The 13,357-nt window shown below is 34.9% G+C and overlaps 1 protein-coding gene across 1 annotated transcript; it reads left to right on the forward strand.

Moving 5' to 3' along the window:
* Window positions 1-574: 574 nt before the first annotated feature.
* On the forward strand, window positions 575-12,517 carry LOC120533968 (extracellular calcium-sensing receptor-like). Its single transcript, XM_039761173.1, has 7 exons — window positions 575-664; window positions 5,585-5,763; window positions 7,269-7,563; window positions 8,249-9,055; window positions 9,150-9,383; window positions 9,567-9,690; window positions 11,622-12,517. Exons 1-7 carry the CDS (start codon window positions 575-577, stop codon window positions 12,515-12,517), a joined length of 2,625 nt encoding a protein of 874 aa, XP_039617107.1.
* The last annotated feature ends 840 nt before the right edge of the window (window positions 12,518-13,357 follow it).

Consider the following 13,357-nt stretch of genomic DNA (forward strand, 5'->3'; position numbering starts at 1 on the left):
TAGTCATTGTTTATAATGTACATCTTTCAAAAATGTAACTGTTAATTTCCTAACAGTACTAACCAAAAAGCTGCATCATTTTAATTCATTCATTTCTATGAGTTTCACCAAGTCATACTTTATGCACCTTGCATTGTATTGGAAATAAAGCAAAGTAAAAAAGCTAATTTTCTTTGTATTTGTGATGAAGTCGCCCTTACTTTTACATATTGTTCCTTTAACCTCTAAGTACGGTACACCAAACATCAGCTACTTCTTGAAAATAAACAATTGTATAGACCAGAGATTGCCTGGTCAAACATTATTTTAAATTCAAAAGGAACATTTTGCACACATTGATATCCACTTTTATTAGAGAACATAAGAGTCAGAAAATATTTTATCTGTGTATATCTTTGTATAAATTGTACCATATACCAATAGGCTTTACATACAATGTTTATAAACCTCAGTGAGTTATAAGAGGAAATCAACTTTGTGACTTCTTCAAGGTAATACAAAAATGTTCAGAAAAATCAAATACAGTAGATGTAATGTCATTAAATTATGTTCCTAAGGAGTTTACTTGGAGAAAATGTATATGTGTAACATCAGACGTAAAAACAAGTCACCTCTTCAATACCATTTTAAAAGCCCCTTAGCAAATTTAAAACCGTATTTGCAGGTAAGTTTTAAATGCCACCTTTTTACTTCAAGATATATATTAAAAATGTTTATAGAAATGCACAAAGTAACAAAAAAGTATATTATGGGAAACCAAATGTCAATAGCTGTAGATTAGGCTAATAAAGTAGGCATACTGTAGTTTGAAACCTGAAACTAGTATATAATATTGATTTCTCTTGTTTACCTATTTAACTTCCATACAGAGAAATAAATTAATTTATTACTTTTAAATTTTCTTAGAATCAAATAACACAACCAAAATGTCCAAGAGCAAAACTGTAAAACTGGTACAGCAGAAGTTTGAGTGTAACAGCGTACAATGGATGGAAAAGGTTTTACAGTGCATTTGATATGTAAGAATTTTCACAATTATCAATGATCAGCTGGGAGCCGATCAGGTGGGGACCAATCAGCTGATGCAGGTTCCTGACTTTCATTTTCAATCTCCAGATCACTTGCATGAAACTCCTGATATGTCTGATATGTCAGAGCCTGATTCAATAATAGTATTATTATTATTATTAGGAGTATTTTGCTTTGCACTCTCCCACAAGATGTCAATGCCATTTTAGACATTATTTACACTTTGCTACTCACACACATGCAGGAATTTGAGGTAAAACGAACAAAGGTAACTTTCCTTCTAGCAAAAAAGGTCTACCTATAATGTAACAGTGAGTTTTCCTGATGTTTACAGCTGATTACCACCCTCTTCCCCTAGATATCTACATTAGTTGACATCTGCCTTCAACCCGATCTGTAGACATAAGTCAACAGCACCTCTAAAATGAACAATAGCTGTGTGGCAGCAAAATAAAACAAAAAATTGGCTGCGGTTAACTTCATTTTTGCCATCTTATGCTTGGCTGCATGGTTGCCAGGAATTTATAGTGTCAGCACCTGAAGGGGAGGTAGTCTTTTCGGGGGCGCGTGGCATTGCTACGCATTTTCCTTTGACTGCCCTTTAATGCTACTGTGGAAAAAGATGATAGTGTTAGTGTTAGCACCCCCTTTCATCCCGAGGAGGAACTGGTTACCTCACTAGGGCATGGAATGTGGTTATCAGACACACATGTGTGCAGTGTTAGGTTTTAATCTGCTTATTTATTTCCATTATTTCTATACAGTTACTTAAAGAACAAATACAAATAACAGTTCCAACATATTTGCTTTGTATAAAAAAATTGAAATTGATATTGAAATTAAATTTAATTTAAATTACTTTTATAGAGATGAAATATACAAGATAAGGCAATGTTAGAAAAGATGAGCAAGATGTAATTCATGTTTTTCTGGCTTTGTAGTTTTTCATGAATTGAACCACCAGCTATTGTTAAAGTTTTTGTAAACAATAATGAAGAGAAAGTATTTCTGAAATTATTAAAAATAGACTACTCTGCTTGATAAAAAAGTAAAATTTGATAAAATGTTCAAATTAAAGCACAACATTTTTCTGATACAGCTGACAAACCACAATAATTCATTGCTTCATTTAAGATAAATAAATGCATGTATCCATCCATTTTCAGACATAATTTGTTGAATTCTACGATTACAGAAGGAGGTAGGCTGTGTACCTTTTCATTTTCATTATTATTATCATGCATCATTAAGTATGACCCTCAAAGATGTCATTTCACTAAGATAATGCTTTTGTAAAATGTGTATGTGGAGGAGTGATTAGAACTGTTACCTTACTGCTTTAGCACATCAGGTTCAGTACTTACTGGTGTTTTTGTTAAAGGAATACTCCAAAAATGATATTTATTGTTGCTTACTTACCCAATGTGTAGTAGTGATGACTGAGAAAACATTATTCTTGTTATCAATGAGAATGAAGATAAAAAAAAGTTTATGATATAATACAAGCCAATGGTAGTTAATGTTGAAAAATGGCAAACAATATGAAAAAAAAACTCACACTGCTTGTGTGGCATAATCCACATATCATTTATTCATTTGTTCGCTCACATCATGCAAAGCACATACATTTTTTTTACTAAATAATTGTTAAATGAATGCTTCCAAAAAAAGAAGAGCACATGATAAACAAGAAATGCAATCCGCATGAAACTGAGTTTTTGAATTTAAGTTCACTTGTTCTATCAATGGGTGGCATTGTGGTGCAGTGGTGCAGTGTTAGTGCTGCTGCCTCGCAGTTAGGAGACCCGGGTTCGCTTCCCGGGTCCTCCCTGCGTGGAGTTTGCATGTTCTCCCCGTGTCTGCATGTGTTTCCTCCTATAGTACAAAGACATGCAGGTTAGGTGCATTGGGGATTCTAAATTGTCCCTAGTGTGTGTGTGTGCACGCCCTGCCCAGGGTTTGTTTCTTGCCTTGCACCCTGTGTTGGCTGGGATTGGCTCCAGCAGACCCGCATGACCCTGTAGTTAGGATATAGTGGGTTGGATAATGGACAGATGTTCTATCAATATCAAAAGATTTGGATATCAGGTTTAATGGCAACTGGTAACCACCTAGTTAGAGTGAGTTCATGACGTCACACTCGGGACAGTAGAAGTGTGTTTCTTTGCAAACTTTTCCTATAATATTTTTTCTAAATGAGAGGGTAGAATGTCAGTGCTCCTGTAGGCTACCATAGCACAAGGCTTAGTGACTATTATATTTCCCCCCGATACGAATATTGGCAGTTGTTGCATTATGAATACTGTTTAGGAGGCCAACGACTTCCTTATTGTCCAACATGATCACAATCATTTTGCTTTTTTTGTCACAAAGTTACTTGCACCACTTTAAAGCTTCACAAGACCAAGTTCACCACCCAAAACCGATGAACAACTGACATTTTCAAAAAATGGTTCAGATTCTTATTGTTCTAAACTGACCTTACAGATTCACGATTACACACCAATTTGTTTTGGTTGTAGGCTCCACCTCACTTAAAATATTGATGATTCATCTTAGAGTGGCAGCATAATGTTATTTCATACACTAGATTGCAACATAATACTGTCCTGAGAGTTTTTCAGACTATACACTTTCAACCAGATCATTAATCATCACCCCAACTCTGACCCGGGGTTAAAGGCAAGGATATCATTGAAGCATATGTAGTGACACACTGCAAAAGAAAAGTAAGTATCCCTGTATAAAAAGAGAAATATCAATAATGAGAAACGAGATAGAAAAAGAATGATACAATAACATTGAGGCACTCCTTCCACTCTTCACATACTGCCCTGTCAGGCAATGGCAATAATAATCTAACTATTTTTCAGTTCACAAGTGCCTCTGTATTATAGGTTCCATGTATATTTTTCCAATGAGGTTAAAGTAATAAGACTTGCTGTTCTTTTTAGTCTATTTAGTTTAGTTTATACCGATCGCGTTTTAGAAAAAGCATAATTCAATAAAATTTACGTTTATTCGAATAATACAATCGCAACAGAAAAAACTTTCATATGTAACTTACATGGTGTAATCAGTTTCAAAGGAAGATGTACAGTGCTATAACTTTTCAAAGGAAGATGTACAGTGCTATAACTCTTCCTGAGGTTCCAGTCAGCTTGCATTGCCCCACTCTCTAACAGAACATTCAAGAGTAAGGTCAACAGGAGAATGTATGAAATAATAAAGCTGCACTTATGATGCAGCAAATAAATGTGTCATGTCACAAATAGTAATTTAATACTTAGGTTATGTAGCACATAATGAAAGACTATAATATTTTTTATTTTATTATTGGATCTTTTTATTTTGTGCATTTGTCCATTTTCTGAGTTGAATTCAAAAGCAGATGAATGGCTATCTTCTCTCCTATGTGGCAAATAAAACAAAGATACCATGAGACAAAAAATTTTTCGATACAGAACTTGCAGTGCAATGCAAATGACTATAATCAGTTTGTATTATTTAATAAATTTACTTTGGTTATGATTTTTTTCCTATACTGAAAAATTGTTATCTTTCTTTCTCTCACAGTGCTACTTTAATTCTTGCAAACATATGTTGCATGTTGTGTCCTTATTCTGTGTGTGCTTATTTAAGCAGGCCAGACAGCGAAATTCCAGGAAAATATTCTACAAACAAGGTCACCAATGAACACAGCAAATTCACTGCAAATTTTGCCTATCAGCACTAACGAGGAACCACTTTACACTGGGCTTTCTTGTCATATAGATCTCTATGTTGGGTATGGGGAGTGGGAACTTAGTGTCCAGTTTTTGATGGAACCTAGTATTTTTTGGAACCTAATGTTCACATTAGAGAATTAGGTTTTTTGAAGTTTGTATGTATATTTCTGAATGTGTTTTGTTGATGTAATTTTAAAAAATAATAATAAGATAATCTTTTATTCAAATTGCTATGATGTGCTGTGTAGCACAAATATTTAAGAGAATTGTCCAAATTTTTGGAGACAACTGACATAAGGGATAGTTTAGAATATGTGAATACATAGGAGGGATATCTTTGGCCAATGTCATATTTTGATCATAATGTAGCCTATTCACTAATTTTTGCATTGTAAATACTGAAAATCTATTATTGAAATGTCCAATAAACTGTGTAATATAAACTAAAGTTATATATATTGTTTTCTTTTACTATACATAATTTTGATTGTTAACTGGTTAATATTTGTATTTCGAAATTTGTTTGAATACAATATTTCATATAATGTTAACAGACTGATAAGTCAGATCATGTTATTTCCCTTTTTCCTCTACAAATTTGTTTAAATAGAATGTTTCAAATAATGTAAATGATAGGTCAGATCATGCATTATTTATTTTCTTCTCCTGGTATAGTCAAATGGGAATATCACCTTTGAGCATTAACATCAGTGGAATAGTCCCTCTCAAAACAACCTATTTAAATGCAGTGTTCCGCAGTAAAATACATAAGTACCGTACATAAGCAGGTTTCACTGTAAAATGAAATGCTTCTCCTGCTTTTTCAGGTTGTGCCTGTCTTTACAGATGCTCTAGTACCTCTTTGTAACCTGTGGAGAAAGACAGAACTGCCCATGTTTTCCAAGGATGGTGACATTATTATTGGAGGTATTTTTTCTTTACATGACAGTCCAACAGATCCCAGCCTCACATATACAACTATGCCTGAGGTATCAAAATGTAAAGGGTAAGTTTTAATGACAAATTTTTTAGTAAAAAAAAAATTAACTACAACTAATAGAGCTGTATTATTCAGAAATTGTGAAATTTGCCATGTTGTGAAAGAGACAATATATTATAAACCATATTGAAACAGGGTCCTACCTGCGTGGAGTTTGCATGTTCTTCCCGTGTCTGCGTGTTTCCTCCCACAGTCTAAAGACATGCAGGTTAGGTGCGTTGGTGATTCTAAATTGTCCCTAGTGTGTGCTTGGTGTGTTGGTGTGTGTTTGTGCCCTGCAGTGGGCTGGCCCCCTGCCCGGGGTTTGTTTCCTGTCTTGCGCCCTGCGCTGGCTGGGATTGGCTCCAGCAGACCCCCGTGACCCTGTGTTAGGATATAGCGGGTTGGACGATGACTGAGTGACTGACATATTGAAACATAACAATATTCCAAAAATAAGTTATTAGAAATGTTTCCAGGTAAATTTTAATTGATTACCGAAATTTAAGTGAGTGCAGAAATCTTGTAAGTCTTGATTAATTTTAAGATTATCTTTTCTTAAAGTGATGCATGAAAAAAAGCAGTGGTACCCAAAAATATTTTGGACTAAAGAGCAGTTTAGTAAAGTAGACCACTGCATTATGTCAGTCACCGGTTTAGAGTAATTTTGTGCTACATTTCTCTTTCTTTGTTTGAAAGGCATCTACTGTATGCGAAAAATACTAAGATTCAAATCCAATATTGCTTTATTTGTGTTTCTTATTTCCAGATTTTAGCTGGTGATCTATTTTAGCTTCTTAGCCATAAAAATCAATTAATACCAGGCAGCCTCATCGTGATGTTCGCATTAGCAGTTGTGTGGTTAATGGACTGCCTTAGTCAGATGTGGGCTCTTCAGACTTAACTTGACTCTTGTGCAATGAGTAAGATTGACTGGAATGGAGGGAGACTGAGGTTGAAGAAATGTTAAATGTGTGTGTGTGTGAGAGAGAGAGAGAGTGGTAACCACAACAAGCAAACAAGACTTAATCAGGAAAGCATGGAAAGAAAGCAAAAGTTGTTAACCTCCGAGTATATTGATTTAGTAGTGCAAATGTTAGCTGGCATCCTTAATGGTTACTATGTAAATGTTCAGTAAAAACATAAAGGACTAATGTATCGGAGCAATTTAAAAGTTCCTGTCACAGACTGTTTGTCTCATACAGGAAGTCCACACTTTAAGAACTACTACAATAAAGGAATAAACTGAATGTTTTAATACTGACTAATAAAAAAGAACAATACATTTAAAATACTTGCCACAACAAAGAACTTGTACTTTGTATGTCTTTAAATTCTTCTCTTGCTCAAGTGTTTAAACTAGCTGTACATTTTCTATAAGATGTCATTCTACTCACTAATCTGTTTACATAGTTTCATGCCTAAAGGTGTTTAATTCACAAATTAAACCTGCAGAAAATGTATTATTTTTGAATGTTTCTCTGAAAAATGTACCTTTATTACACAGCAAAATGTATTACCTATTTTTCTAGGCTGAATTTCAGGGAACTTCAATTTGCTCAAACAATGATTTTTACAATTGATGAAATAAATAAGAGCACAGATATACTGCCAGATGTCATTTTGGGCTATAAAATTTATGATGCATGCAGAGATGTCCATTTGTCATTACGATCAGCACTGGCATTACTAAGTGGGGACGACAACAGTTTGCTCCAGAATTATTCATGTGCCAAGACTTCAATAGTGCCTGCCATTATAGGTCCTTCTACTTCGTCACCATCAATGGCAACTGCCACCACTCTGGGCCCTTTCAGCATACCGGTGGTAAGGAAGAATTTTCAATTTGTTGTTTTTTTAAATTATACAAAAGTAGCTCTTACACTGTGGTGACTAATTCCCATTTGCAAAGTACTGTGGATCCAGACCGAAAACATATCTCTTGTTGTGTCTTGCCCACTTAAATGGACTGACATTCCATGCAAGGTTGATTCCTGCAATACTCCTGATATTGCTTGAAATGGCTGTGGCCTCCTATGACTCTAAACAGTTTTGCAAATACAGAGGTGTTGCAACAGATGCATCATTCCAGCCCTATCTGATTTAGAAATGTTTGTACAGTATATCATCTACTTATGGACTATCTGTAAGAGCAGTCTGATTTTTTCAAATAATAGTCATCCAGCTTAGGGATACATCATTATGTCTTTTACTTGGCTACTACTTAAGTTTACTTTGGTATACAGTATATTTCATCCTTTAAATATATCTATATAATCACACGCTGCTTACAGGATAGACACATTAATATAGTACACTAAGTAACTAATACTCAGACACAAACAAGAACTGAAATTTGAAAAACTATACTCTTTACACAAATTATTTATTGCAGTTTTGTCAATTAAATATCTATCTATCTATCTATCTATCTATCTATCTATCTAAATATTTATATTATGCCGTATCCAGTTTTTTTGTATCTTTTTTATGTTATGTTACTTCTTTGCAGATCAGCCACGGTGCCAGCTGCTCATGTCTCAGCAACAAAAAGCTCTTTCCTTATTTCTTCAGAACGGCCCCAAGTGATTACCACCAGAGTGTTGCCATGGCACAGCTTGCAAAGTATTTTGGTTGGACATGGGTAGGGGCAATAAGAAATGATGATGACTATGGAAACTATGGCATGGCCACATTTGTGGAAATTGCACAGAAAGAGGGTATTTGTGTTGAATATTCTGAGGCTATCCACAGAACATACCCAAGAGAAAAAATTCTCAGAGTGGTTGACATTATCAAGCTCTCCTCGTCAAAAGTCATCATAGCATTTTTGACAGTTAATGTATTTGAAATACTGCTCAAGGAGATATTCTTACAAAATGTCACAGGCTTTCAGTGGATTGGCACAGAGTCTTGGATCTCGACTAAAAATCCTGCCATGCTACAGTATTACAAAATAATGAATGGAGCAATTGGATTGTCAGTCAGCACTGCAGTCATACCAGGTTTGAAGGAGTTCTTGATCAGCGTCCATCCTTCTCCACTTCCTGGAAACTCTGGCCTGAATGAGTATTGGGAATATCTGTTTAACTGTACTCTTTACTTAAAAAATGTTGAAACAAGCAATGCTGTTTGCACTGGGCAGGAACCATTAAGTAAAATAAATAATCAGTACACAGATGTATCAAACATTGGATACACCAATAATGTCTATAAAGCTACATACGCTGTGGCTTATTCACTACACAACCTGCTAGGATGCAACCATATCGAAAGCATGAACATATGCATTAATAAATCCAATAAAGGACCACTGCAGGTAAATGATTGAGCTGTCAATATATTCATTTATCTTCTATTAATTTTATAGTTATTGTTTATGTCTGTTAAGTAAAAGCATGATTTTTTTACAGCTGGCTCATTATATGAAAATTATAAATTTTACAACAAACAGTGGAGAAAACTTTTATTTTGATTACAATGGCGACCCTGCAGCAAAAGGAAAGACATATGACATAGTAAACTGGCAGCTAAATATAGAGGGTAACATTGAATTTGCGACAGTTGGTGCCTACTATGCATTTTCATCGGAACAACAATTTAAAGTTAATTATGAAAATATTGTTTTTGCTGGCACAGGAAATAAGGTGAATAGGTTTCTTAAATTGTATTTCTTAAAGACTACAATATACATATTTAGTGTTGCTTTCACTTAACTCTGTTTTCCTTATACTTAAACTACATTCCAAATAGACTTGTAGTGCATAATCTCTATATGTGTCATTGTACTTTTTCTGCATACTGACTTACTCTTTTTTAATTGTTTTCAGGTGCCCAGGTCAGTTTGCAGTGAAAGCTGCCAGCCTGGAACCAGGAAAGCCATGCAGAAAGGAAGACCAGTCTGCTGCTATGACTGTATAATATGTGCCGAAGGGGAAATTAGCAACATAACAGGTGTGCATTTTAAACATGTACTTCATATAAATAAATACACCGATACTATTGGCAAGATATTAATAAAAGATACTACACATGTTGGATAAAATGAATGTTACATTCAAAGTAAGCTTAAAAATTCAAATCTACTTAATATTTGACTTCATTTTTCTGAGTATGCCACATCACAGGTCTGTGCTGCAGTTTCAAGTAGTTCTGTTTTCATTCTGTACTGCCAAAGAACCTTGGGGTGATGTAATATAGCAGTGGTCTTCAAATTGAAATTTGTGTCAACAAATATCCTGTGTCTACAATTTTTTATTGAAAACAATGTTTGCTTTAACTGAACTCTTACCTTAATTAAGCATGCTGTTATCTCTCAGTTTCCAATACTATGTAAAAATACAGTAATTACAAAGAATCATTGTGCTAAATGATGCAACAAATTGCTTTCTTTGTTGCATGAAGGTTTATGTTGCTTTTTTGTGATGGTCATGAGATGAATAACTAATGAACAAAATGTATGTGCGGATGAGTCATTTCTTACCAATGAGCACACAGGTGAATATGAAACTAAAGCAGGTACTCATCTTTAACATTCATTTTCGGGTGTACCTACAGTGTGTCTGCTCCACTCGTTGTTTGCTGTCAGTGTTTGAATACAATTAAGGGAGACTACAATGTGTGTAAAGCTGTGGAGAAAAGAAAACTTTCTTCATAAACTAATTAAAATGAAAATTCCACATCTCTGTGCAACACCAAAATATAATGTAATTTAAAATATACAAATCTGCAACAACTTTAACCACCAAATTATATATACAATATAAAAAGCAAGCCAATCCCAGCCAACACAGGGCGCAAGGCGGGTTGGATAATGGATGGATATAAAATGCAAGCAACAAAATAAATAATTCACAAATAATAATCAAATCAGCAAACATTTGTATAGCCTAGATGTCTAAAAGAAACACAGTACGTGAGTGCTTGGATCTTTTATGACTAAATAAAATTGATTACTTTTGGACTGATACAATCTCCCATACATATAGTATACCATGTGTGAACTGAACTGAGACTTTTGTCTGCAGTTCTTTCCTCTGTTCAGTACACAAACTGATTCCTTCTGTGAACTATCTCAGTGTACTGTACTTTGCGAGTCTCTTGTCTGTAGTTTTTGAACAAATTTAAGTGGTTTTCCAGATCAGTACAGGCATACTGGTTTATTCAATCAAAAAGTGTACTGAGACAGTAATAGTCACTCAGAGTGAACTAATCGATGGGAGGTGCTTAGTGTCATCTATAAAGTCCAGCATTGGCTTGTTGTTGACCCTTTTGCTGAAACATATTAGTGATAGTCTATTTCCCAAAGACTGCTGCCACTTAAGTGAAGTTAAGATGATATCTCAGGACTGTTGTGGAATGCAATATAAAACGTAGCCTGCACTGCGCATACTCTGAAAAGATTTGTTCTTTAATGTTGTTTTTCCAGTACATTCATTCAGAGACCAAGACAAGTACAAAAGAACTAGTTTGTCTGTTCATTGCACATCACTAATAATTAAAGGCACAGGCAGGTTCAACGACTTGCTTTTGCTTTTTATAGCTTTCTCATTTAAACAACAAAACTTTATTTCCAGTGTCAGGACGATGAGTGAAACATAGTTTGCAAATTTGCGAAACTGGCTTGCTAACCAATGTATCACCCTGTCCCCAGAAATACAAAATGCATAGAGAATATATTATTTTCAAGAACTTCCTTTTAATGATTCATTGAATAATACAAACATTACCAGATTACATAAAAATCTTCATCAGGATTTAATAGTGCATACAACATTTTTATATTAAGTGCAGAAAAACACAATTGTAGTAGTGCATCTGAGAGAGCATTGCTTCTTTTTTTTGTAACAATAAATCATTCCAATTTTTTTGTACATTTTTTCCAGATTCTTCAGATTGCATAAAATGTCCCATTGAATACAAGCCAAACAAACGAAAAGATGAATGTGTCTTAAAGGAGATAGAATATTTATCATTTCAAGAAATTATGGGAATCCTGCTGGTCACTCTATCAGCTTTGGGAGCCTTGTTAACACTTTCAATATGTTTAGTTTTTTATCAACACAGGGAGACACCTATTGTTCGAGCAAATAATTCTGAACTGAGTTTTCTTCTTCTCTTTTCATTAACTCTTTGTTTTCTTTGTTCCCTCACATTCATTGGCCAGCCCTCTGACTGGTCATGTATGTTACGCCACACTGCTTTTGGTATTGCATTTGTCATGTGCATCTCCTGTGTGCTTGGGAAGACTATTGTAGTGCTTATGGCATTCAGGTCTACACTGCCTGGTAGTAATGTCATGAAATGGTTTGGAGTCACTCAGCAGAGACTAAGTGTTTGTAGTTTTACACTTATACAGGTGATTATATGCTTTCTTTGGTTATTGACTTCACCTCCATTCCCCAGTAAAAATATGAAACATTACACAGAGATAATAATACTAGAATGTGACCTCGGATCTACAGCTGCATTTTCTGCAGTTTTGGGCTACATAGGATTGCTTGCTTTATTTTGCTTTGTTTTGGCATTTCTGGCTCGTAAACTGCCAGACAACTTTAATGAAGCAAAATTTATCACATTCAGCATCCTGATATTTTGTGCCGTCTGGATCACTTTTATTCCAGCCTATATCAGTTCACCAGGAAAGTACACTGTAGCTGTCGAAATATTTGCTATTTTAGCTTCCAGTTTTGGTTTGCTTTTCTGTATTTTCTTCCCCAAGTGCTATATTATCTTACTAAAACCAGAAAAGAATACAAAAAAGAGCATTATGGCAAAATGATATAAAGCATGAGAAAAGATAAAGGGCATTGTATTGATATGAAATTGGTATGAAATATGGAATATGATGCATATTTGTAATTAATGGTTGTGTCCAGGTTTGTTTCCTATTTTGTGCCAAGTGCTGCTGAGATCAGCTTTGGCCTCTCATGAATCTGAATTGGTTTAAGCAAGTTTAAGAATATTATTTTAGGTTAAGATGTTGAATATAAATACCTTTTTATGATTAAAAAATAATATTTTTTTTATGTTTTGGCAAAATTTAAGTTTACTGCCTTTGCTTACATATAATATATATATATATTGTGAGACTTCTGAACTCTTTTGAGACCCTCCCCAACCGGATGACACGCATAAGCATGACTGCCGCGTTTGTTGAGGGTTATTTGTCTGTCTTCATAGCAACCACAGATTCACAGCACCACAGAAACACGCTGCCACGTGCAAAGCGCTAGTGATCCGATGAGTGATGCAGGGAACATTATAACTTGGCTACTGACCTGGCTGTGTCTGTGTATAGTATAATGGTAGATCCCACTACAATAAATAACCTTGCTGTTCCTGTTTCAAGTTGAATAAAGCTGGTTTTGCAAAAAAACTGAGTCTCCGCCTAGTCTTTGGAATGCAAGACACCAACTCACACATCACAATATATATATATATATTCTGATGGACAGCCAGCAGCTTAACCTGGCCGGGACACCCCAAGAATGAAAGTATGGGTGAAGGCAACAACTTTTGGACACTGTCTCCCAAAAGAGGCTAGATGTCAGCACATCTGAAGTATAGCGGTGCCCCTGATTTCTGCAGGGCATCCTGGGACTTAGAGTTCAGTTTCTCA

This window comes from Polypterus senegalus, chromosome 1 (genome assembly GCF_016835505.1).
Source record: "Polypterus senegalus isolate Bchr_013 chromosome 1, ASM1683550v1, whole genome shotgun sequence".
NCBI classification, from domain to species: domain Eukaryota; kingdom Metazoa; phylum Chordata; class Cladistia; order Polypteriformes; family Polypteridae; genus Polypterus; species Polypterus senegalus.